General features: G+C 44.4%; 2 protein-coding genes and 1 pseudogene across 2 annotated transcripts in view; 2 read left to right on the top strand and 1 right to left on the bottom strand.

Moving 5' to 3' along the window:
- Positions 1-24,777, top strand: part of LOC127673836 (low-density lipoprotein receptor-related protein 11-like) — a 223,230-nt gene that overhangs the window by 34,564 nt on the left and 163,889 nt on the right. The window lies entirely within an intron of this gene.
- LOC127673832 (sperm motility kinase Z-like) lies at positions 1,699-4,819 on the bottom strand. Its single transcript, XM_052169581.1, has 2 exons — positions 3,259-4,819; positions 1,699-1,822 (listed from the first exon to the last, which is right to left on the bottom strand). Exons 1-2 carry the CDS (start codon positions 4,787-4,789, stop codon positions 1,812-1,814), a joined length of 1,542 nt encoding a protein of 513 aa, XP_052025541.1. The 5' UTR covers positions 4,790-4,819; the 3' UTR covers positions 1,699-1,811.
- On the top strand, positions 18,600-24,557 carry LOC127673512 (sorting nexin-6-like; annotated as a pseudogene).

Raw genomic sequence — 24,777 nt, 5'->3', positions numbered from 1 at the left:
TCAGATCCTGATGCCAATCTCCTCCTTTTAGACCCTTCTCCCTACCCTCTTTCTTTGAATTCACAGAGGACACCACCCGCCCCTTCAGCCCCATCTTCTAAGGCTGGTTCTGGACCAGCTATGGGGGACTGCAGTTGACAAGTTGTCCCCACCTCTGGCCCCTGCAGTGACATTTCCCCTCAGAGCATACATATGCCTCACAGCAAGAATGGCAACCGAACTCTTATGGATTCCCTCTCTGCCACCCTGAGTGGAGCTACAACTCCCCTGAAGGTAACGGGATCCTTGTAAGTACAAGCAGTTACATATTTATACAAATGTGCTTTCTGCTCTGTGCATTGTCTGGCTTTTGTGCACCAATTTGCCAATTTGTGTCTGTCTCTCTTTCGTTCTTTGAATGTTTTATGTTTTAAAAAAATGGTAAAACTTCATCTGCTGGTGACCCGTTCAGTCTCAGTTTACACGGCAGGGGTTGATTTAAAGTGCCTTACATTAAACTTGGAGTAAAAAGCTGCTTTTAAAAGAGCCAGCAACATCTCAAATTCTAGGGCAAATGGGTTGATGGTTATTTTTTCTAGAGAAATCTCTACAATTGTGATTATGGGTTCAAAGTACTTTTTTCTCTTGAAATTACAGCTAGAAAAAAATTGGTTTAATTTTATAGGATTCCTGTCGTCACTTTATTTTTATGTCTAATTGGTCTTAAAGGTATAGGTTTTTGCATGTCTTGACTATAAAGTATTGGCTTATAAGCTATTGGGCATGATTTAAAAGGTATAATGTTGGTAACAAAAAGTTAGTTTAAAACTGGTAACTCAGGGTTGGAGCCAGCAGGAGTGACCAAGACTGACAGGAATGCCAGCAGACGCTCTCTGCCACACCTCTCTCACTGAAGGGACAATCATGGAAGTCTTGAGACCAAAAAGCACTGTAAAAGCCCTGCCACTGTCCATTCAGTCCTATTTATATTCCCTCAGAACATCATGTGTCCTCCAGGGGCCTTGCCTCAGCACATTAAGTCTGTCTTAGCAACACTCCCTGTAAGTCTGTATCAGCTGACGTCACTCTGCCAATTGGCCCCAGTCTGAGGAAGTGGCAAGAAGCCACCTGAACACCACCAGAAGGATTTTGGTGCATTTCTCTCTATGGAGTCATGACAAATGGAGCTCAGCTAGGCAATGTAAGGGGAATCAATACATGGATGTGTTTAGAGAAGAATCCTCTCTCATGCATCTTTTCATATGCTTGATTTAGCAAAGCTTCCTTTCACCTGTGTCTGCTTCAGACAACACTCCTTCCATGTCTGTTCCAGCAAAACACCATCTACCACAACTGACTTTCCAAAGAAACCATGACTTCCTACTTTATTTATAGCTCTAAGTATATGGGGGCTTTCTAGGCCCAGTTCATTTGACATGATTCACTAAATACCATGTGGCTGGCTGCAGAGGAAAATGTTGGGTGTGTTACTATAAGATAAAACCAATTAATATATCCTAACAACCTTTGAAAATCATTGAGAATAAGCAAATTCTCTTTATTTGATATTACTATCACTATTCGCAGCCTGAGCTGGAGCATCAGGTCTGGGGTGGTCCACTTCCAGAAGGTCTTGACAGCAGCAGCAGCCTCCCTCCTTTCTTTGGCAGGCAGGCTTATGGGTCTGGCTCCGAAGTCTCCATTCTCTTATGTCAGGTACCTTGGGTCATCAGCCAGAGAAGCAAGAGCCATTGAGAGGAAGACTGAGAAAATGTAGACCTATCTGCTGATGGGTGTGGCTTCTTGCATGTGCTGGGGTGAGGAGAGGCCAATCAGGACAAAGCTGTAAAACCCAAGGAGAACGTGAGAGGCGTGACAAAAGTATGTGGGGTATAACAGCATCAAATCAGGAGGCACACAACATGAAGCTAAGTCATGTGGGAACAACCTTTCAGGCAGCCACATTGGCATCCAATTCACCTTTCACCTGAATGAGCTTCACTGAGGGAAATTCTGGCTCCCCATTCCCACTATACCGTTTTTATATCACGGGAAAAACAGTAGTCAAAACTGTGGTAGATGGAAATGGACCTCCTGGTTAGATTCAGAGGATAATCTTATTCTTGGGTTACTTTGCTCTTATTTTCTCCCTGTTCTAGGAATTAAAGGACCAGCCCATTTAATTTTGACTCTTAAAATCTCAAAAAGGGTCTTGTAAACAAATATGCTTTGTTCTGAAGTTTAGGGGGAACTACACTTCAGAGGTGTGCTGGTTAGATTTTTGTTAGAATGACATGAGCTACTATCACCTGGAACAGGAAAACTGCTGAAAAATTTTCCTTTGTCAGATTACCTGTGGGCAAGTTTGTGGGCCATTTTATTAATGATTGAAGTCGAGTGCCCAGGAACTTTACATAGGATCACCACTGTAGTTTGCAGTGTATTTGTTTGGTAATCTCTGGGTACTGATCAGTGGGGGACATGGGGCAAAGAACCAGCTTTGATTAACAAGAGAGCAGGACATTAAAGGGAAACTTCGATGAGCCAGGACAATTGCTGCAACTCATCTTTGGCTGAGACACTTGACATGATTAAGAAGACAGAGACATCACAGAGCTAAAATCTTCTCAAAAGCAATCCCTTGGTATATCTCAAGAGAAGTCTGTTTGAATGGTGGCAAAGTCTGCTTCTCATGCTGGAAGTCAAACAAGATCTTGTGTAAGAATTTCCCGGGTGGTATTGGATTGGGCAGCCTGAAAGCTGAGGGGTCAAAGGGGAGGTAGAAAACAGCCCCAGTTTGGTGCTGTGAGAGGCCAGAAGAGTCCATTGTTGAAGGTGTAGCCTCATTACAGTGCAGCCCTGAACACACTGGAGATGCCAAGACTCAGTGATAACCATATCAATGATAGGTGTGGACCAATTCCATCTGACAGGAGAAGACAGGATGTGTGGGCTGTGGACAAAAGAAACCCAGAGGGGGTGTGGCCCAAAACCATTTGCATCTCAGAAGATCCAGAGTCCTGTGCTTGGGACACTGAGCTGAGCCACAGGAACTGAGTTACACTAGTGGATTTTGGTTTTGATTTGATTTGATGGTTTTCTGGTTCTACACTTCTGGAATAAGAAAGTCTTGTACTTGTGTTTAATTGTAGGAGGGTCCACATCCCACACTATCTAGATAGAACTAGATTTAAGTCACTGTACTTCAAGAACCTAATCATGAACTGTCTATATGCAAATATTAGTAAAAAAATAGATTTAGCAAATATAAAAATGTACCTGAAAGATGCCTTGTACTTCTTGTCATCTTTGGGGTGTCCTCTCTCTTTTGGGGGCACACCTTCCTCCGGCTTGTCGTGTCAGGTGACATGCAGCAGCAGCATAGAGTCCTGATGCAATTCGAAATTCGTTTCTTCCATTTGGCCCATCCCTGAGGCTGCGGGGGTCTTGGAGTGAACGGTCTCCTTCTTTCTGGCTCACTTGGGGCCTTTTCGAACTGGGAGCTAGAGGAGAAGGTGTTATCGAGGGTTTCGATTACTTCCACGACAGTGTAAGTAGCAATGCAGATGCAAGGGGCAGTCATTCTTCTTTGCTGACGACTGCCCATAGGGGGTGTCTTCTTGGGCGCAACAGGGGCATTTGTCTCCCCAGGACGTTGTCCAGTAGATGACACTAGTATTTTCAGGGAAGGTTCACTGGCCCTTCTCCTGGGAGGCAGAGGGTAAGTGTTAGGGTCTGTTGGTGAAGGGAAAGGTGTCACTCCTGGGTTAGTGACATCTCTTTGCACATAAGTGCCATCATCCTGATTTGCTAGGGTTTTCAATAGGTGGTATGTTGCCCTAGTTTCGTCAAACTCCTTGTGTTTTAAAGCTTCTCTTATGTCTTGGGAATGAAAGCCAATGCTTTCCATGGCCCCCATTATATCAGGGTCTGGGAATCTGGTGTCACTGTTGTAATGGAATGTCAAAGTCTTTCCCCCTTGCTGGAGCCATGGATGGCTTACGAGTTCTTGCGCATTTGGCCTCTGCCTTGGGTTGACAGTTAGCAGGAGGCTAATCATGCTCCTAATATCGTCGGAGAGATGATCCGGTGTACGATATTTTCCATTCATCACCTTGTTGCTCAGTTCCGACAGGGTTCCTCCTCCAAATGGCAGGAATCCGGTGGTCATATAATATAAAATGACCCCCAAGGCCCACATATCTACTTTTGTGCCATCGTAGGGTAGGCCTCGGAAGATCTCTGGAGCAATGAACTGGAAGGCTCCACACAGCCTTTCCAGTTTTTGTCCAGGTAGGAATGTGTCTCCGAGGCTGAAATCAATAAGTGTAGCCTTTCCATCCTCACCCACTATGATATTGTCAGGCTTTATGTCCCTGTGCACCACACCTTTACCATGACAGTAGCCTATGGCACTGAGCAGCTGAACAAATATGCTCCTAGCTTCATCTTCTTTCAGGCATCCAGCGTCCCGGACTCGTTTAAGTAGCTCTTCTCCTCTGACAACTTCCATAATTAAGTAAGTTGTGTGTTCTGTCTCAATTATTTGCACAAGCGAGACGATGTTTGGGTGACTGAGCATTTTCATAATGTCCGCTTCGGGCACTGTTGGGTCCGACCACCTCTCCCTCAAAAGAGCCTTGACAGCAACTGGGGCACCTGTAAGGCGGTGGGAGCACAGCCTCACATCGGAAGTGCCACCCTGGCCCAAGGTCTTCAACACCGTGTACTGCCTGGTGAACACCTCCTCCTCGAACATGGTGACCACAGTGTTGGACTCTGATGACTCCGAGTCACTATCGGAGTACATAGTTGGTAGCAGTGCTACTGCCAAAGGCAGTGAGGCCTGGGGAGAAAGGAAAGGAGATATAAAGAAACTTACAGAGACATGAGGGATGAGAGTAACAAAATCAGTGGGATCCAAAGTAAAAACAAAAGACAAAGTGAAAACCACTGAAACAAGAAGCTTTAACCTAGACCCACGATGACACAGGCAGAGGAACCCAGTCTTGATCCCTAAACCACGACTAGCTCACAATCTAGTAAAATAGACAGACCACAGCTCAGTAATGTACTGGATGCTATCTGATAAAACTGAGAAGAGAACTAGAGTATCAGAATGAACATGAATAGAAGAAAGAAATGATTGAGAAAACATTTACAAAATAACATAAAAATTGAAGACCAACACCCCAAACCAGGCCAACTAATTAAAATACCAAGAAAATCAAAGCAAAGCCAGGACCCCTCAAGTAATCAAAACAGAAAGAGAAGCATGTAAAACTCATTAAATTGAAGCAAAAAAGCAAAAGTCAAAAGCAAGCCAGAGAAATGAAAAGAATTGGAAACCATAACTAACCACATCCAATTATGCCTTATCTCTAGCGGTCAATAACACCACCAGTACTCAATAATGGTTTTTAAAGGAAAAGTTTAAATAAACCAAAAATGAAAAAAATATAATTTTAAAATTTGAAATTTATAGCAAATATCCTGTTATACAAAAGAAAAAAGAAGGCCCCCAAACATATTAACCATTCAAGACAAATAAAAGCAGAAGGAAAATAAGAATAGAAACAGAAAAACAAAGAAGGAAATCTTAAAGTAGTAACCCAAGTGTCCATGACTTAGAAAGATGTCTCATTCAGTGTAGAACCTGCTGTTCAAGCCTAAGGTTTGGACTTGAATGCAAAGTACCACTGCCCACCACAAAAGTTAAACAAATGACCCACCAAACAAAACAGGCCTAATTAATGTCCCTCCCTAGTTTGAATCTCCAAACACAGGCAGATCCAGAGGCTCCTTGGTCAAAACATAGCCTATGTGGCAAAAAGAGGCCAGTGAATGACTCTGTTTTAGAAATTAAGTTTTCAACATACCTTTAGCACAGCACTGAACGTTTAGCTAACCCTAACACTAACACTAACACTAACACTAACACTAACACTAACACTAACACTAAACCTAACCCTAAACCTAACCTTAAACCTAACCCTAACCCAACCCTTACCCAACCCTAACCCAACCCTAACACTAACACTAACACTAACACTAACACTAACCTTAGCCTAACCCTAACCCTGGGCTTTCCCTGTAACTGTATGTAAGCTTGTAGATGAATTCACACAGACACACACAAGCAGGTAGACACACAGAACACACAACTAATCTATACACAGACTCACCCTCACACCCACACAGTCTCTCTCTGTCTCTCTGTCTCTATCTCTGTCTCTGACTCTCTCTCTCTCTCTCTCTCTCTCTCTCTCTCTCTCTCTCTCTCTCTCGCACACACACACACACACACACACACACAACTCACAAATCAAACAATCAGAATCTCAAAACCTCACACAATCTCACTAATGTATATCTCCCAAGTAAATCACCACTCCACTTCTCTATACCCTCAGAGATCCAGGGCAGGCCTCTCCCTTATTTATATCTGCTGGGTGGACTCTCACAATGGATCCTCATGAGGTCACAGTAGGGCATGCACAGATCATACCTGTTCAAACTCACAGGGACTGAAATGGCTTCAAAGCTTCTGAGTCAGGATGGCTCTGCAGAGCAACATTTAGTGTTTTAGAAATTAAAGTGGGACACAGTGTACCCAGAGAATCATCCACATAGACAGCTATATACCAGAACTGCTAAATACCCCACTGCCCCTACTATTAAATGGTGCATGCAGATTCCTAGCAGTGTAGAGGAGCCAGGCATTCATTGGTGTCCTAGTGTCATTCTTTGTTAAACAAAATACCCAGACAAGGTTGGAGAAGGATATCCAAGGTGTCCCATCCTGAGAGGATGGAAAGGGGGAAGGGGAAGTATTGTGTGTGTGTGTGTGGGGGGGTGACCAGGAATGGGGGCAGTGAGTGGAGTGTAAAGTGAATAAGAAATCAGATGAAAGAAAGGAGAGAGAGAGAGAGAGGGAGAGAGAGAGAGAGAGAAGGAAGGAAGGAAGGAAGGAAGGAAGGAAGGAAGGAAGGAAGGAAGGAAGGAAGGAAGGAAGGAATATAGAGAGGAAGGAAGGATGGATAAAAGGAAGAAGGAAGAAAACCATCAAGTGTTCCCCCATGGTTCCTGCCTCTCTCTGTAAATTCCTGCTCTGACATCCTTCAGTGGTGGACTGTTATGGGGATTTTTAAGCCAAATAATACTCCCCAAATACCCCGACAAAAAGCAACTTTGGAGATAGTAAGTTAATTTGAGGCTACAATTCCCGGTTATTTTCTAGCATTGTGGAAAAGTCAAGTCTGGGACCTCTATTAGTATCATTGCATACACAGTCAAGAGTAGAGGAAAGTAAATGGGTGTGTCCTGACTTGATTGCTTCTGCAAGGCTCCATTTGTCCACTCTTCCATAGTACTGATAGTTTGCTCTCTCTCTCTCTCTCTCTCTCTCTCTCTCTCTCTCTCTCTCTCTCTTTCTCTCTCTCTCTCTCTCTGTGTGTGTGCATGTGTGCACACGTGTGTGTGTGTGTGTGTGTGTTTGTGTGTGTGTGTGTGTGTAGTGGCAAGTGTGGGGCTGTCCATCAAGTCTGCTTTGTAGTAGTCAGTCTGTGGTGAGCAGCAAGACTTGATGTCTCATAGTAGTTGGAAAATTGGTGTACCACTGTATTAGTTTGTGTTCTCTAGAGTCACAGAACATATGGATAGTCTTTAGATAGTTAGGGAATTTGTCAATGACTTACAGTCTATAGTCCAACTCCCCAAAAATGGTCAGCAGCAGCTGTGGATGGAAGTCCAATGATCTAGCAGTTTCTCAGTCCCACGAAGCAAGCAGGCAAGGACGAGTGAGAGAGAATCTTCTTTCTACCAATGTCCTTATATATTTCCAGCAGAGGGTGTAGCCCAGATTAAAGGCTGTAGGTCTCCAACAGAGGGTGTGGCCCAGAATATTGGCATGAGAGTCTCCAGCAGAGGGTGTGGCCCAGATTAAAGGTGTGTGCATTCATGCCTTTAATCCCAAATGATCTTGAACTCGAAGATCTCCTTGTCTTAATCTTCTGAAATTCATAGCCACTGTGCTTCAAGGTCTCCATGCCAAGATCCAGGTCAGAAACTTATATCTCTGAGCCTCCAAATTAGGATCATAGGTGAGCCTTCCAATTCTAGACTGTAGTTCATTCCAGATATAGTCAAGTTGACAACCAGGAATAGCCACTACAATCCACCCCTTGTCAATTTGACACAAATAATATCTCATGTCCACATGAAACAATATCAAGATTGTGAATATGCCTAACATGATATAACTATTCCTCGTCCAATCGCAAACACATTTGCAAATTTACAATGGGGAAATGTCCCTTGGAAACATTCTTTTAGTGTTTCAATACCAATTGATGTTAAAGGGATTGGAAGAAAGACAAATGTATCTTCAACACAACAAGATAGAAGCATTCATATTACTTATAATCCTTGTTTCTGCAACTGGTTACGTGGCCTTAGCTGGTATTTATAACTACCTTCCTCTGCTACCCATTCTGAATTTCCTTCACCTTTGGCAAGCACCTCAGCAGGTCTTGGCTCTTTTCCTGGAGGATTGACCCATACCTTCATTCCTGATGGGTCTGTGTCCTTTGTCATCCTGCTTGGATTAGGCTGTTGTAGTTTCCTACTGACTTTAATCACAAGACATGATAGAACTAAGAGATGCCCTAGGGAATCTCCTGCACTCCAGACATAATCCTGCTTACCTCCATTGTGGAGAGGCAATCCAATTTCCCCATGGTAATCTGGATCTATCATCCCTCCTAACACTGTTATTCCTTTCTTAGCCTGTTGGTTTAAGGGCATTAGAAGCCCAAAATGGCCAGGGGGAAGTCTGAGCTTCCAGTTCAATGGAATGTTTCTTGTGGCTCCTGGTAGGAGCACTCCCCCCTCTGGAACCGAAACTTGTAGGCCAGCAGAACCTAAATTTGTGGGGACAGGAAGCAAAAATTGTCCTAGAGGGTCACTAGGAGTGATAGTGAGTGGAACTATTCCCTTTTCCACCCCTTGATTCCTGGACCCATGGATCCTGGCTATGGGAGAAACTGTACCATATATTGAACACTGATTCAAAGCATATACTGCCTTCTGAAGAACTCTGCCCCAGCCCTCCATGCTGTCACCACCTAATTGGCGCCGTAACTGTGTCTTCAAAAGGCCATTCCATCTTTCTACCAGACCAGCTGCTTCAGGATGATGGGGAACATGGTAAGACCAGTGAATTCCATAATCATGGGCGACTGTCGCACTTCTCTGGCTGTGAAATGAGTTCCTTGATCAGAAGCAATACTGTGTGGAATACCATGACGATAGATAAGGCATTCTGGGAGTCCACGGATGATGGTTTTGGCAGAAGCATTACGTGCAGGATAGGCTAATCCATAACCAGAATAAGTATCTACTCCAGTAAGAACAAAATGCTGTCCTTTCCATGGAGGAAGTGGTCCAATATAGTCAACCTGCCACCAGGTTGCTGGCTGGTCACCTCGAGGAATGGTGCCATATCTGGGGCTCAGTGTTGGTTTCTGCTGTTGGCAGATCTGGCATTCAGCAGCAGCTGTAGCCAGGTCAGCCTTGGTGAGTGGAAGTCCGTGTTGCTGAGGCCAAGCATAAGCTCTGTTGTGGGAAGCCATTAGAGATCCTCACTTGGGCCTGGAGAGCTGCCATGGCAAAGGTCCTGAGTAAAACAAAGAAGAGTCTCTCCGTTAATTGCAGTGGAAGGAAGTCCTGAGATAACTGTGGTAGGCACCAGCCTGTGCAAACACCAGATAACTCCACCAGAGGACCCTTATCTCTTCCTTTTCCTTGACTTGAGGCACATCACTCCTGAAAACTTTAAAACCTGTGTACCCCAGAACATTAAACGAGACCTCTGTCTCCGTTCTTCTACCCCCCCCCTTTGACCCAAAGGTAGTGTTCCTTGGGGAGCCTGAATAAATGACCCGCCGGATGGGTTACAGTGGCGCCTGAACAGGGACCTGAAGTATGGTCAACTACCAGACTATGAAGCAGAAACCCCGGGAAGAGGATTCAAGGACCCCACAGACCGCATCGCTCGTGCGTCGCTAGAGGGGCAGGTGAGTGGCCAAACATTGTTGTCCGATTGTCATTGGGGAAAAAAAAAAGGCTAAAGAGACTTGATTCATAGGAGAAATCAAGCTTTAATTCAGGGAGAGAGGAATAAGAGTTAAGAAAAAAGATTTAATTAAGTTCTTTTTTTTGTCATGAGAAATGTCCTTGGTTAATTTTAAGTGGACCTGATATTCACCCGCTAACTTGAGATAAGGTTGGTAAAGAAATTAATAAGATTTTAAAAACAGGTACAGGTGAACCAATGTCTGATACATTCTTTAGTTACTGGGGGTTCATTCAGAGTGCGAATGAGGACCCTGCTGAATATTTCCTCTGCCCTTTGTCTCGGCAGCTTCTGTGACCTTGCTTTCCCCTAAAAAGAACTCTCCAAAACCCTCCTAGGTCATTATAGACAGGTCTGAGTCCCCGCCATCCGCTCCTGTAACTTCTCTTTATCCTCTGCTCCTGAGGGACCCATCCCTTGCTGATATGCCATTAAGTTTAGAGACCCCCTGGGGAGGAAGCCAACTTGGAGGAGAAAAGCTGCAGAGAGCAAGTAGCCCTCTTAAAGGAGCTAAGAGGGACAAATGGTCACTCTAACTTCAAGATTTATTTCAAAGTCAAATGCCTAGAAAAAGCCAGAGCCAAAACAAGCCCCACCACGTGGCCCGCCACCCTATACCCAGCGATAGGCATGCAGCTCGGCTCCTCTCAGCCAGGTTCCTCAGACCTTTACTGGGTCCAGGCAATCACTAGAGATCATCCTATACTCAGCCTTAAAATAAATGGTAAAAGCTTTGAGGGCATCTTAGACTCAGGTGCCGATTCTACTGTGATCCCACAAAGTGCTTGTCCCCCCCCCCCCTTGGCCTTTGCAAGCCTCTCTGACCCATCTGCAGGGGATTGGACAATCAAAAAAAATACTCTCCAGAGCTCAAAGTTGCTGACTTGGGAGGACAGAGGGAAATACTGGCTCTACTCAGCCCTTCGTGGTCCCTGGTCTGCCTGTTAACCTCTGGGGAAGAGACATTCTCTCTCAAATGAAAGTCCTTATGTGTGGTTCCAATGAGGTTATTTCTCAACAAATGCTTTCCCAGGGCTGTCTCCCTGGAGAGGGACTAGGCAAAAATGGACAGGGGAGACCCATGCAGGTAGAAGTCAGAGACTGCTGCTGAGGTGGCCAGAAAACAAAAAACAAAAAACAAAAAACAAAAAACAAAAAACAAAACAAAAAGCAAAAAAACCTCTCACAGGCAGAATGTAAGACCTGGACTCTCCTCCCACCTCTCTCCACAGGTGTGTGTGTTAACCTAGGCACCCCCCTTTCCCCCCTTGTTAAATCTTAAACAAGAGAAAAAAGCAGGTTGCAGAAAAGCAGTTTTTCCATGTGTAGGACACGGTATCAAAATAATAATAATAATAATAATAATGGTTGGAAACTATTTCAAAACTCTCCTGGTGAGGACAGGAAAACGGGAGATGTCCTGTTTTCTCTCTGAAACCTACTGGAGATCTCCTTAGTTCAGGTTAAGATATTTGAATCTTTTGGGGACATCAAGTTCCCTCTCTGTCTATTGTTTGTCCTTGGTGCACCAAAACTTGTCTATATGTGTGTCAATTCATGTTGTCTATTGTTTTGTTTGACTGAATGATTGGTTGTTTTTATGTTTTATGTAAAAAAAAAAAATGGTAAAAAGGCGTTATCTTGCTGTCAGTCCTGCCAATTACAGTTTACACAGAGGAGTCTAATTTGAGGTGCCTTACTTTCTAAGGTAAGAGTCAAAAACAGCTGGAAAAAAAAAAGCTGCTTCTTAAAGGGCCAGGAGCCAGACAAGTGGAAATGGTTAATTCTCCTAGAAAAATGTCTATCATGATGATGATTGGGTTTAAAGTGCTTTATTCCCCTGAACTTACAGCTAGAAAAAAAATGTATTTGGTTTCAATTTATGAGATTTGTATGATCGCTTCATTTTTATTTCTAATTAGTCTTAAAGGTATAAATGTTTTACATATCTTGACTATAGAGTTATAAATTACTTGGTTATGATTTAAAAGGTATAGTGTTATTAAGAAAAGGTTAGTTTAAAACTGGTGATTCAGTGTCGGAGCCATCTTAACTAGCTACACGTGGCATGACACAACCCAGGAAATACAGGCCTCTAAGATGCTTCTAAATTGGCATGGTGTTTTGTGTGAATCTTGGCCTGGAAATTGGACTTATAAGAAATACAATTTAAAATAATGTCTCTTCAATAAGTTACACTGTCATACATTCAAACACAAGATGATGGACAAACTTTACAATATGAAAATGTGTTTGCCACTAATTTTAAGGAGAAAAGATTGCTTAAAACTGAGTTTTGCTTTCAAAAATTGTAGTTATGCTTTGATATTACAGGTTCCCTTTCTTATGTGACCTCCATACAATGGGGTCTGGTTGCAGGCTACTCCTTGCAGGACCGGTGGGTGTAGGTCTGGCCTTAGAGATAACAAACTCAGATCAGGAGATTTACATTTGAGTTAATACAAGGCTCAGAGCTGCCTCAAAGCTGCTCAAAGCTGCAGAGGCTTGAGAGATGCAGCTTTGTCTTGCAGGCCTCACTTAGAGAGTTTCTGGCCAAAAGAACAGGTGAGACTGCCCTGAGGCAGCCTTGATTTCCAGGTGAAAGCAGCTGTATGGTTCTCAGAAGAACAAAGGCCAGGGATAACACAAGCGGAAGGCTGGGGGCTGGCGGCCAGGAATGTAGCAGGCTGATAGAATGGGCTGGAAAGCCCAGCTCAAGGCTGTGGGAGAAGGGATAGATGTGTAAGTGGTATGCAGATAACATGTGGATGATATGTTGGAAACATGGATGATGTATGCTTGAAATGTAAATAGCATCTCCATGGCATGTAGAAACATGGTTGATATGTACATGTATAAATGTTATGTGGATGTAATGTCGATGTAGGTGGTATGTAAACAACATGTTCATGATATGTGGTTGAGATGTAAATAACATTTGCATTATATGTATGAGTGCCTTTGACCCTGTGCTCCTGAGCTGTCATGTGTTCTGACACATACAGGTTCTCCTCGCCAGCTGCTTCATACCTGTCTACGCAGGACTTGAGCCTGTGGAGTATGCAGGGCAGGTATTGTGGGTGTGGCTATGCTCGAGGACTGGGAGGATGGGTGAGTAGCACAGGCATGACTGTGGGACATGTGTGTGATGTTTGCAGAAGACACAGGAATTAACATAAAGTGTGTGCAAGCCAACATAGGACAGGTGTGTGATGTGAACATAGGACATGTGTAACACGTGTGTGACCATAACACATATGTGTAAGCCAACCTAGGATACATGTATGATATGTGAACATAGGACATGTGCGATGTGTGGCAATGACACAGGCGCAACCATAAGACACATATGTGAGCCATGCAGACAGCACACGTGTGACCCACATCACGCATGTGACCCATATGCATGTGTGTCCCCTCCTGGCAGCGCTGGATGGACGGCGGCCTTACTGACAGCCTGCCCGTGCTACCCATGGGACGCACCCTGACCTTCTCACCCTTCAGTGGACGGGCAGATGTGTCCCCGCGGGATCCAGGGTGGCCTGGCGTGTGTGTGAGCTTCGCCAAGCAGGACATCACGGTGAGTCACAGTGTGCATGTTGGGTGCAGTGCACACAGAGGATGTATGCACTGTGAGACGCATACATGCATATGACACAGGATGTCATATGTGCATTATATATGTTATATGATATAATGTATAATTTGTGTATCTGACATGGTTATTTATACATAGGCACATAATTTATATGGTTATACAGAGCATAACAACATATAATACCTGCATGAGTGTCCTGTGTGCATAATGTATATAGTGACATGTGTACACATGATGGTTATATGTAGTTTTCACGACCCTTGCCTTAATCTCAGTGCAGACTGCACTACCAACCCCACGTCGATTCCATTGGATGCATAGATAAAAAACAACACACATGCATGAATGTACACATGCACACACATGGGAACACATGCTGATTCTACCTCCCATATCATTTCAAGCAACACCAAGTGTCCCATGTGTGTGGTGTGGAGAGAAATTACAAGGTATAGCATGGAATTTACACAGAACAGTGTGTGTATGCTGTGTGCTTCATAATATGTGGTTGGTTATATACATAGAGATATGTGATCTGTGGAGTCATTTACACAAGGGAACTAAATAGATCATTGTAGAATATACAATGTGGTTTGTGTCATATTGATAGCATATGTGTTATTTAACATGATTAATGTGTACACATGTAGAGCAGTTACATGTGCACATCATATGATAAATGTGTACAATACAATGTGCATATCATTTATCATTTGTGTGTTGTGATTGAATTTAGGTGTGTGCATTGTTTATAACATACATGTTACTTCTGTGGTATGACTAATGTACACACCTGAAGTTATGTCTACGCATCATATGAAAACAATGTGTGCTATACAGTGCATATGATGCATACAGTATTCTACACAAACACATGTGATATGTAACATGTACAGTGCACTGTGTGTATTGCATCTATCATGTGTATATCTTACATGTTACTAATTATACATGTGTATGTGATGTATAAATCTTACACCTTTTCCTTCCTTCCTTCCTTCCTTCCTTCCTTCCTTCCTTCCTTCCTTCCTTTCTTTCTTTCTTTTCTTTCTTTCTTTCTTTCCTTTTTCTATCCCCTGAGACAGGTTTTCTCTGTGAAGCCCTGGCTGTCCTGGAACTTACCGTAGACCAGGGTGGTCTCAAACTCAGAGATCTACCTGCCTCTGACTCCCGAGTGCTGGGATTAAACATGTGTTGTCATCGTCTGGTTCAGTGGTCATATCTTAAACAAAGGATCATCCTCCCCCTCACCCAGCTGCTACCAGCTAACCGCTGTTGGTTCCTCAATATGCAGAGGATCTTGGAGATCATCTGTGCTGGGATTTTCCTAGTTTGATTTTGTGCAAACAACCATATCCAAGTTATGTCCAGAACACACCATTTTACAGCTCTCTCCCCATCCTTTAGTGCTTACATTTTTTTCCAGTTCCTAGTCTCTGGTGATGTTTCCAGGACCTTCGTGGTGGTGATCAGGAAGGAGGTATGTCATTATAGAAGACCTTTGTAGACCCAAGCATTTAGTCTCCTATTCCTTAGGACTCTGACTCATTATATGTCTCAGCTCTGATCGCTCCCCGTTGCGGAAAGACACTCTCTGGCAAACACTGAGAGCATCCCAGGTCTATGGCTATACATTGTCAGCACTGGAAACTGGGCAGAAGGCCTAGTGGTCAGCATCTAGGGAATTTTACCTGTTAGCACTGGGAGCTGGCCCTTGAGTACCTCTTGTATGCATTTTCGTATTTGTTGGTAGTATTTATTTTTGTTTTGCTATGATTGAGCACATACAACTAAGTTATACTTCCAATGCTGTATTTGATAGCAGTCTGGGCAACAGGATGTCCTTGGCATCCTGTTCTGCATAGGTTCTTTTGCTGCTGGAAGACTCTGCTTGGTAAGTATCCTGGAATCACAAGACTTGACAGAACTTTGGCAGAGCAAAGGGGGTGGGGTGGGAGTGTGGAGGTTGGATTTCACAGAAGTTGCATATAACTTCTCTCTCTTTCTCTCTCTCTCTCTCTCTCTCTCTCTCTCTCTCTCTCTCTCTCTCTCTCTCTCTCCCCCACCCCCTTAAGGCTGCAGTGAGACTGTGATTTAATTATAGATGTTCCCAGAGTCCAAACACACCATTTTACAGCTCTCTCCCCATCCATGAATACTTAGTTCATGGGCAGCCTTGCAGAAGACACTAGACCAGACACCTTGCTCTGCTCGCAAGCAGCAGCTCCTCCAGTGCGTTACCAAGCTCCACCTTCTGCTCCAGGAAGACGTCCGAGATTTGTTATATGCCCTGTTATTCCTAGACCCAGGAGATCCACTAACTACCAAAAGAGATACAGAGACAGAGAGTGCTAGAGGGCTATATAGCTAGAGCTATAGAGAGTGCTATAATAGAGATCAATGTATTCAAATACAGGATTGAGAAAATAGAATAGAAGCTACCTGAATCAAAGAAAAATAATCCCCCCTTTTTTTGAATGGAGAAAAGCCTCCGTGGATGGCTATGGAAGGCTCCTGGTAGACTTGGCCAAATTCTTTCCTTAGACTTGAATTTCTTTGAAGGATTTGTAGAAAGAGACTTACTCTAAAATCAACTTTAAGCTCAAACTCCAGCATTCCTAATTATGCAATCTATACTGCACTAATTATGCAAATCAGAAAAAGTGACAGTAGATACCAGACTTCAGTCCCCAGCCTTTCCAGAAAGACAGGAAAAGAGTAAAGTTGACAGATTAGGAGAAAGGTGTATCCTGAGCACCTCTCCCTAGGATTTACAGTTCCATGAGAGAGGAATAGGTTTTTATAAAGTAGACAAAATGGAAGAAAGTTGGCCTGGGGAGACAGCTTAGCTGCTAAAGTGCATGATTTACCAAGTACAAAGTACTAGCATAAAGACTCAAATTCCACTCCTCAGAATCCATGTAAGGATTCTAGTACTGCTGCAGGTGTCTGTAGGCCCAGCGCTGGGCTCGTGGAGGTAGGAGACTCCCTGGTGCTGGCTGGCCAGCCAGTCTAGGCAAATCAGTGGGTTCTATGTTCAGTGAGACTCTTTCACGATAGAGAGCAATTGAGTAACATGCCTAACACTTCTGACCCCACACTCCCACACATACTGACACACATGCATACTGACCCACATACCTGGGCTCACACACAAAATATGCAAACACTGACTAGATAAATAATTAAAATAAAACAAATTTAAAAGGAGAAAGGTGGAGTAAACAAGGTATTGTTCAAGGTATGTATTATAGTGCACCAAAGTGAAAGCTATTTCCTCCTGGCAAAGTGTGTCTTTTTTTTTTTTTTAAATAGGTATTTTTTCATATGGTGTTAAACACACATACATGATGATGCATGACTATAATATCAACAATAGGAACTTTAAGGCAAGGTCATCTTTGGCTATATAACAAATCTGAGGCCAGCTTATTGATGAGAGCACATCTAAAGAACACGGTTTGGCAAGGGTATGTGCAATGAACAATGCTACTAAAAAGCATTGAAAGTTGTACATTAGTAGTTATGGTTCAGGACAGCCCTTAAGACAGACATAGAGTGGTCAGTATCAATGCTGCATGCAGACTTGCAATGCCAACCCTCAAGAGGCTGAGGCAGAAGGAACACCAAGTTCAAGACCAACCTGAACTACATCAACCACTAAGTTGATTTGGTGACTATACGTGACTATACTTCTGTGAATATATATTCAAATACATTTGTCCTTTGAAAATGAAATTACTTGAGCAGGTGAGAATTCTCAGGGGGTAAAGTCACCTGCTACCAAAACTAATAAACAGAGTTCAGTTCCTGGTATCTACATGGTAAGAGAGAACCAACACCAACCTAAACACACACACACACACACACACACACACACACATACATTGTGGCACTAATGTACCCACAAATATACACATAAACACAAAATAAATTAAAATGCAATAAAAATTTTTAAAGGAAAACTGCCCTTTGTTTATTTGGTTGGTTGCCTGGTTTGGTGTAGAGTCCAGCTCCTACATTCTAAGAGCAGATTCCCTGGAAGGAGAGATGGGTATGGGAACTGGTGGCAAGAGAAAACTCGTGGAGAGAGACAAAACATGGCTTCTGGTTCAGCTCTCCATCTTTAATCCATCTCTGCCAAGAAACAAAGACAGGCCAAGCCCCTCCCCTGAAGGCTGGAAACCAGTTCTTCTTATTCTTCAATGAGTGATCAGGTTGCTGGCTGCTATTCTTTTAGAATGGTGGGCTGGGGGAGGTCGCAGTTTGGTTTGTTTTTCTAGCCAGGGTTTCTGTGTGGAGCCTGGCTGCCCTGAAACTCACTCTGTATACCAGGCTGTCCTCGAACTCAGGGATCTGTCTGCTTCTGCCTCTTGAGTATTGAGATCAAAGGTGTGAACTACCACACCAGGAAATTGCCTTGTTTGATTGTTTGTGTTTGTATCTTGTTTTTCTGAGTCAAAGTTTCTCTCTGTTGCCCTAGCTGTGCTGGAACTCACTCTGTAGACTAGGCTGGCCCTGAACTCAGCCTCTCGGGTTCGCATTGCCCATCTCTATGTGAGTAAAGCAAATACCTTTATCAACACCGTTGTTGTTACTTTTTTCGCATACAGTCTGGGGCAAATTTTCAAAACTGTGATGAAGACTGCCAAGATTCTAATTTTTTATTGTGATCTTAAGAAGTTCTTCCATAAAGATTCCCTGGCAAGAAGACTTGGGTCTGTTGGGCATGGTAGTAACACATCCTTTCCTGACACCATAGAAGAAAGACAGCTGAAGTTGTCATAGAGATTGCATATGGACCTGTCATCTTACCACTCAGTGTGTATATCCAGAAACCAATGGGTAAAGAATTCCCGGAGAGCCCTGGATTCTGCAGCAGTCATAATGGTATGCCTGGATGATGGCCCCGACTTCCTCTCTGAGGAAGACGTTGGACTTAAAGCAATAATTGTAGATCTCCAAAATGATGCTGCTCTTCAAGTGGACATTTCGGATGCTCTCAGTGAAAGGGATAAAGTCAAATCCACTGTTCACACAAAGAGTGCATTGCCAAATTTTAAGCAAAACGAATTTTCAGTTATTCGGCAACATGAGGAATTTGTCTGACTTCACGATTCCTTTGTTGGAAATGAAGACTATGCAGGTTACGTTATCCCATTAGCAACACCAAGACTGATCTTGATGCTTCACGGGAAAAACTGCAGAAGCTTGGAGAAAAGGCCAGGGCCAGTGACAAGGGAAGAAGAATTCACAAAGACCAAACAGGAACTGGAAAGCTGAGTATCTGGCAATCTTCAAGAAGACAGTTTCCATGCCTGAGGTCTTCCTGTGTCGAGTTGCAGCGCATCCTATTTAGAGAAAAGATTTAAGTTTCCACATCTTCTTGGAATATGATCAAGATTTGAGTGTCAAGCATGGTTAAGTCAGTGGATTGAGTAACTGTTTCAGGAGTCAAGGGTGTAGATGACGTCTCTGAGCATGGGCGAGTATTCCTTTCAGAATAGCACAACTGAGCGAAAGATGCATCCGCTAAGTCTGACAGAATGACAAGATCTCACGAAAGTGCTGCTGCCGATTGCATAGAATTGGGTCTTCATTACATGCTTCAGGAACTCAGGACTCCACAGTTATGTGCAAGTTTTTCCTCAAAGTTTCATAATTGTTTGATAAAACAAGAAAAATAGGTGCTCAGTATAGCACCACTCAAAATGCCCCCCACCCCCACCCACCCACCCCCTCCCCATCAATCATTAATTAAAAAAAAAAACTCCCCAGAGCTGGATCTTATGGAAACATTGTCTCTATCAAGTTTCCTTCCTCTCAAATGATTCTTAGTTTGTGACAGGTTGACATAAAAGCAGCCAGGACACCGACCTGGCCCCTTACCCACACTCTACCTCTAACTGAGCCTTTCTGTAACCTTGCCTCCTCCCCACTTTATCCTTCACCCAACATGCGATTCCTGATGAAGTCCAGCCCTTACTGGGCCCTTAAGGGTCCATTCTTTCAGTTGTCTGATGACACAGGTGGCTCTCCTTAAAACGCATGTTCCTTTCCAACATGGTTACAGCCCTGATGGTCCTCTATCTCACTCTGAGAGAGAATATGCATCCGGGGACCATTAGGCAGTTGTGAGTTACCCAACATGGATGCTGGGAAATGAACTCAGGTCCTCTGTCAAAGCAATATTCCCTCAGCTGCTGAGCCATCTCTGCAGCCCCCAAATAGAGAAGTTAAAAACACAGTCAAGCATCTCCCTCCAATTAGTTGAGCTCCAAAAAAGATGCCAATGAGAGAACTTCCTCAGCACTTAAAGTAAATGTGTTACCACCTGTAAACCACACTTCAGTGACATTGACCTTAAGAAGGAAAAAAAAAAAGAGCCCAACAACACAAAAAATCCAACCCAAGCAAACAGAAGGTTGGCTTCCTTAACAGACCTTTGCTGTGTGCCTTCAGAAGCCACTGTTGGCTCTTACAGAAGCACTGCAAATTCCATTCAGACACCAGATGGCACCAACAAGCGAGGCTTAGCCCTCAGGGAAGTTGCTGTAACTTACTAAGTTAGTCTGGCTGGCCCCAGCATTTCATCAGTGGCTTGGAGAGACACATAGACTGGTGCTCACTAAATGATGGAGAGGCTGAAGTGAAATCAGCTGGGTGGTCCGGTACCCAGAAGAAGTTCAATGAATAGTCCCTGTCCTCGGCATGATGAAGGGGGTAGAAGTAGGGATTTAAACTCCTCTGTAGAACCTCCTCCAATGAGTGTCCAACCTAAGTACAATCAATTCAAATGTGGACTGGCAGGTGTGTTAAAAACCTGTATCCAAGGTTGTCCTCTGGCTTGTACATACACACACATGTACACACACTCATGTATACCTACGCATACATTAGTATAATTTTTGGAGTTGGGTGGTGTTGTTTGCTCGTCAAGAGAGGGTTTCTCTGTGTAGCCCTGGTTGGCCTGGAACTTTCGATATAGACCATGCTGACCTTGAACTTATGGAGATCTGCCTGCCTCTCAAGTGCCTGGAACACCACTGCCCAGATATATTAGTGTGTGTGTGTGTGTGTGTGTATGTGTGTGTGTGTGTATGTTGGTTTCCCAACTAGAAGTCATAAGTATGTGGTCAAGGGAGCCCCTGGGGATAAGTAGGGTCAGGAAGTTCCTGTCTCCCCTTCTTTTTTTTTTTTTTTTTTTTTTTGGTTTTTCAAGACAGGGTTTCTCTGTGTAGTCCTGGCTGTCCTGGAACTCACTATGCAGACCAGGCTGGCCTCAAACTCAGAAATCCACCTGCCTCTGCCTCCCAAGTGCTGGGATTACAGGCATTGCACCACCACGCCCGGCTGCCTTCTTCTTTTCTCAGTGCTCCATTAGTAAGGGTGGGACTGTGAAAGGTAGCATGAAATGGTAGCAAGGTAGCTGCAGCTCCCCAGAGATTTGTGTCCCTCAGCATGTAAGGGCAATGCCACAAGCCCCTCTGTAGGCTCAAGACAGATCTCCATTTTAATGAGGTACCCAAAGGCCTGGAGGGCTTAGCCAACTAGCTTTCCTTCTTAGACATTCCTCCCTGGAAAAGGTATTTAGCTTCAGGCCTGCCCTGAGAAGTGGGCACAGTTTTACAGGGAGAGATGTAGAAGGGGTGTGGGGTGCGGGGGAGAAAAGGCTGGCCATGAGCACAGGAACATGTGGAGAGCGAGTGGCAGGGGAATGGGGAAAGAGGGGGACAAGAGGACAGAGGGAGAGCAAGAAGGCAGGCCAGAGAGTAAGAGAGAGTGGCACCAGCAAGCGAGCAAGCAGCCCTTTCTAGTGAGTCAGGTGCACTTGGCTATTGCCGGTAACTCCTCCTCTGTCCACATTTCCCTCCCTCTGCTGGGCAGCTCCTCTGTCTCCCTACAGTAGCCCTGCCCAGCCTACCTGATCCCTCAGCAATTCCTCCCACACTGACTTAGCTTGTGTCTCTCTGTTCCCAGTCTTATATCCTAGAAGAAAACTTCTGAGTGGTTCATCTAGGCCAGGTGTTCACAACTGCTTCCAACATAGGGGTGGGGATAGAGTCACCTGCGAGCTAAATCTGTCCCAGCAGGCAGAGAAGACTCCATGAAAGGGGTACAGATGAAGATATGGAGGGCAGGTCTAAGTATACTGACCACTTCATTAGCATGTTCAGAGAAAAGTTAGACCCACCTGGTTGCAGGAAATATAATCTTTCAGTTTTGTGCATCTTGTTTCTTATCTGTAAAATTAAGGGATGGGCAGTTCAGGCAGGATTGGGGCAATTCAGGCAGGTTTGGGGCAGTTCAGGCAGGATTGAGGCAGTTCAGGCAGGATTGAAGCAGTTCAGGCAGGATTGGGGCAGTTCAGGCAGGATTGGAGCAGTTTGTGATGCTAGAAAGTCTGGGGCTGGTTGCTTTGGAGCTGTCTAGGATGTAGATTCTGAGGGAACATCTGGAGCTGGCAAGTTGCTGGAGCAGTTTTTAGTTGATTTGAAATCTGCTAGGACAGATAAGCTAAATACTGAAGGAGTTTACGGGAAATTTTTTATCTTGGCTGTACATTTGAAACTTTTAGGCTTGTGGTCCTGGTACTTGAGGAGGGGGAAGAAGACCAGGGAGAGGGGGAGGGGAGAGATCCCACCCCCCAGGAATAGGCAGGTGGGGGAATCCAAGGTGCTGGGGAGCAAGGTTCCCACAACAAAGGATCGTGCACCTGAGAATTCGCTCACTGGGAACAACCAGATCTTGGTGTTCAGAATTTGGGATTTGTATACACAGCACCAGACCAACCCCCAACAAGCAAGTGAACGGTGGGGTGTGAGGGGTTTGGAATACTGGGTGTGTATTCTGACTGTGGGGGAGGGAAAGGGGTGAGTGGGGGAGAGTGAGCAGTGTGCGGTTAGGCAGGTCAGTCAATATCATCAGAGATCTGAGGATGGATTATAGGAGGAGGTATAATCTAATGGCCTCCATCAGTTCAAATAGCAGAGATTTTTCACGACCTAGACAATAGCCCTAGGCTCCCCTGGTCTTGATGGCCGGGCAGAAATGGTCGGCCTTCAGCTGTCACACAGGGCAGTAGCCTTGGGCTGTCAGATTCAGATCTTAGAGATTTTTGTTTGTTTGTTTTTGTACTTGGAAAAATTGACATCACTTTGACTAGGGAGAGCAGAGCAATTATCCCAAAAATGTTTGCAATTGGCGCCAAGCCATCCAGTGAGGCGTGGGCAGCTTTCACAGTGGTTAGTGTTACCACAATCCAGATGGAGTCACTGTCATCACTGCGCCCTATCTGTCTTCTTTGGTGACCACAAGATCTGGGTTAGGCATCACTGTGTTTGAAAGGGCCTCGAAGTTGGCACAAGACACCTCAAAACAAAGACTTATTTGTCCCTGTGGGGCAAAGGATAGAGAGGAGAAAAACACACCTATAAGCAAATGACAGTTTGTAAACTGAAAAAGGAAATCCCCGTTAGGATGAGCTGGCTAATTTTAACTGGGCATGTTAATGAGGTCAGCCAAAAGAGGGAGGGCTTCTGACTGCTGGATCTTGGTCGGCAGCCTCAGAGGGAGCAAGTGGCCAGATGAGGGGCTAGACCTTGGTGGCTTTAGGAATGTAATCTAACAGTTTAGCAAGGCAGAGGGAAGGGGGGAAGGGCAAGGCTGACAGAGCCATGTTTACCATGCCCAGGCCTGCTAGGAAGCCCTTCAATGTCTCTCTAATTATTAAATTATTAACTTCAATGTCTCTCTAATTAATAAACACTTGAAATGTCATATTCAGAGATCTCTGAAGAGTATGAGGACCACCTGCTATCTAGTATGTTTGATTTCAGGCTTAACTTTGAAATGTACACACACACACACACATTAGGTGTGTGTAGTTCAAGGAGGGACAGAGGAGAGTGGAAAATGAAACTATGTTGAAGGGAAGTGGAGATAAGAAACTTTTGGCGGTGTAGAACAGAGTGAGATATGAGAGATTTGGGGATCCTGTAACTGTGTGAACGACAGGAGTTTTGATACAGGAAAAGACCTAGCAAGCAGTTGAGGGCAGGAGAGGGTTGAGACTGTGGCTTCCTAGGCGGGAGGAGAGGGACACAGGGAGGGGAGATGACAGGCCATAACTATATTACATCTCCAGGGTGGAGGTGAGAGGGGAACTTGGAGAATGATGAGAGAGAAAGGAAACAGGGAACCAACAGGAGAGCAGATGGTTTCAGGAAGGGAGGCCGGAGCAGAGCAGCTGCAGGTGGAGAGTTTACCTTAGGCTGGCACAGGAGTGAGTGTGGCTGGTTTCTCATCTGTAAAATTAAAATACGAGATGAGAACAGAGGTGGTGCGGCCCTGTGATCTCAGCACTCAGGAGAAGGCCGGAGTAGATGAGTTCAAGGCCAGCCTGTGTGTGCTACATAGTGAGATACCGTGTGTGTGTGTGTGTGTGTGTGTGTGTGTGTGTGTGTGTGTGTGTATGCGTGTGTTGCTAGGGATTGAACTTGGGATCTTGTATATATACAGGCATTCTACGATTGAGATGGTGACTTAGAATATAAGGATGAGGGGTCTTGAGTGGGATTAGGGAACCCTAGGAGGCGCCTTCTACTCTGTGAGGACAATGAGACCATCTATGATTTTAGAAATGAATACGATGATATCTTGATCTTAAAGCCGCACACTGAAGAGTGTTGTGTCCTATCAGTCAAACGAAGTCAGGTGTCATCCGTTCCAACACCCAGTAAACTGATGCGGGATCATCAATCGGCTCCACCCTCCTTCCCATACCACCAGGCTTTTGCCTCCCTACAAGTTCAGCTCTCCGTTGCTGAACATCTGGTGTTTTAAGTTCTCTAAACGAAACTGAAAGGCGAATTAGAACCTGAATGTAAATGTTCTGTTTCCTTTATTACCGACCGTACTCCAAATCTCTTCAATAATACATAATGCAACGAAGCTGCAAGCCAAAACCCTGGCAAAGTTGTCTGTGGTTGCCTGGCTGTGCCGGTCGCTCTCCGGAGTAGCCCCGGAGTTTAGACTGATGGATTTACCGACTCTCCCCTCCAAC

The sequence above is a fragment of the Apodemus sylvaticus genome, chromosome 23, assembly GCF_947179515.1.
Source record: "Apodemus sylvaticus chromosome 23, mApoSyl1.1, whole genome shotgun sequence".
In the NCBI taxonomy this organism is placed as follows: Eukaryota; Metazoa; Chordata; class Mammalia; order Rodentia; family Muridae; genus Apodemus; species Apodemus sylvaticus.
This window is presented reverse-complemented; position numbering and strand designations above follow the sequence as displayed.

What these genes read in the sequence shown, in the direction of transcription:
- LOC127673832 (XM_052169581.1), bottom strand. Translation starts at nt 4,789, where the DNA reads ATGTACTCCGATAGTGACTCGGAGTCATCAGAGTCCAACACTGTGGTC.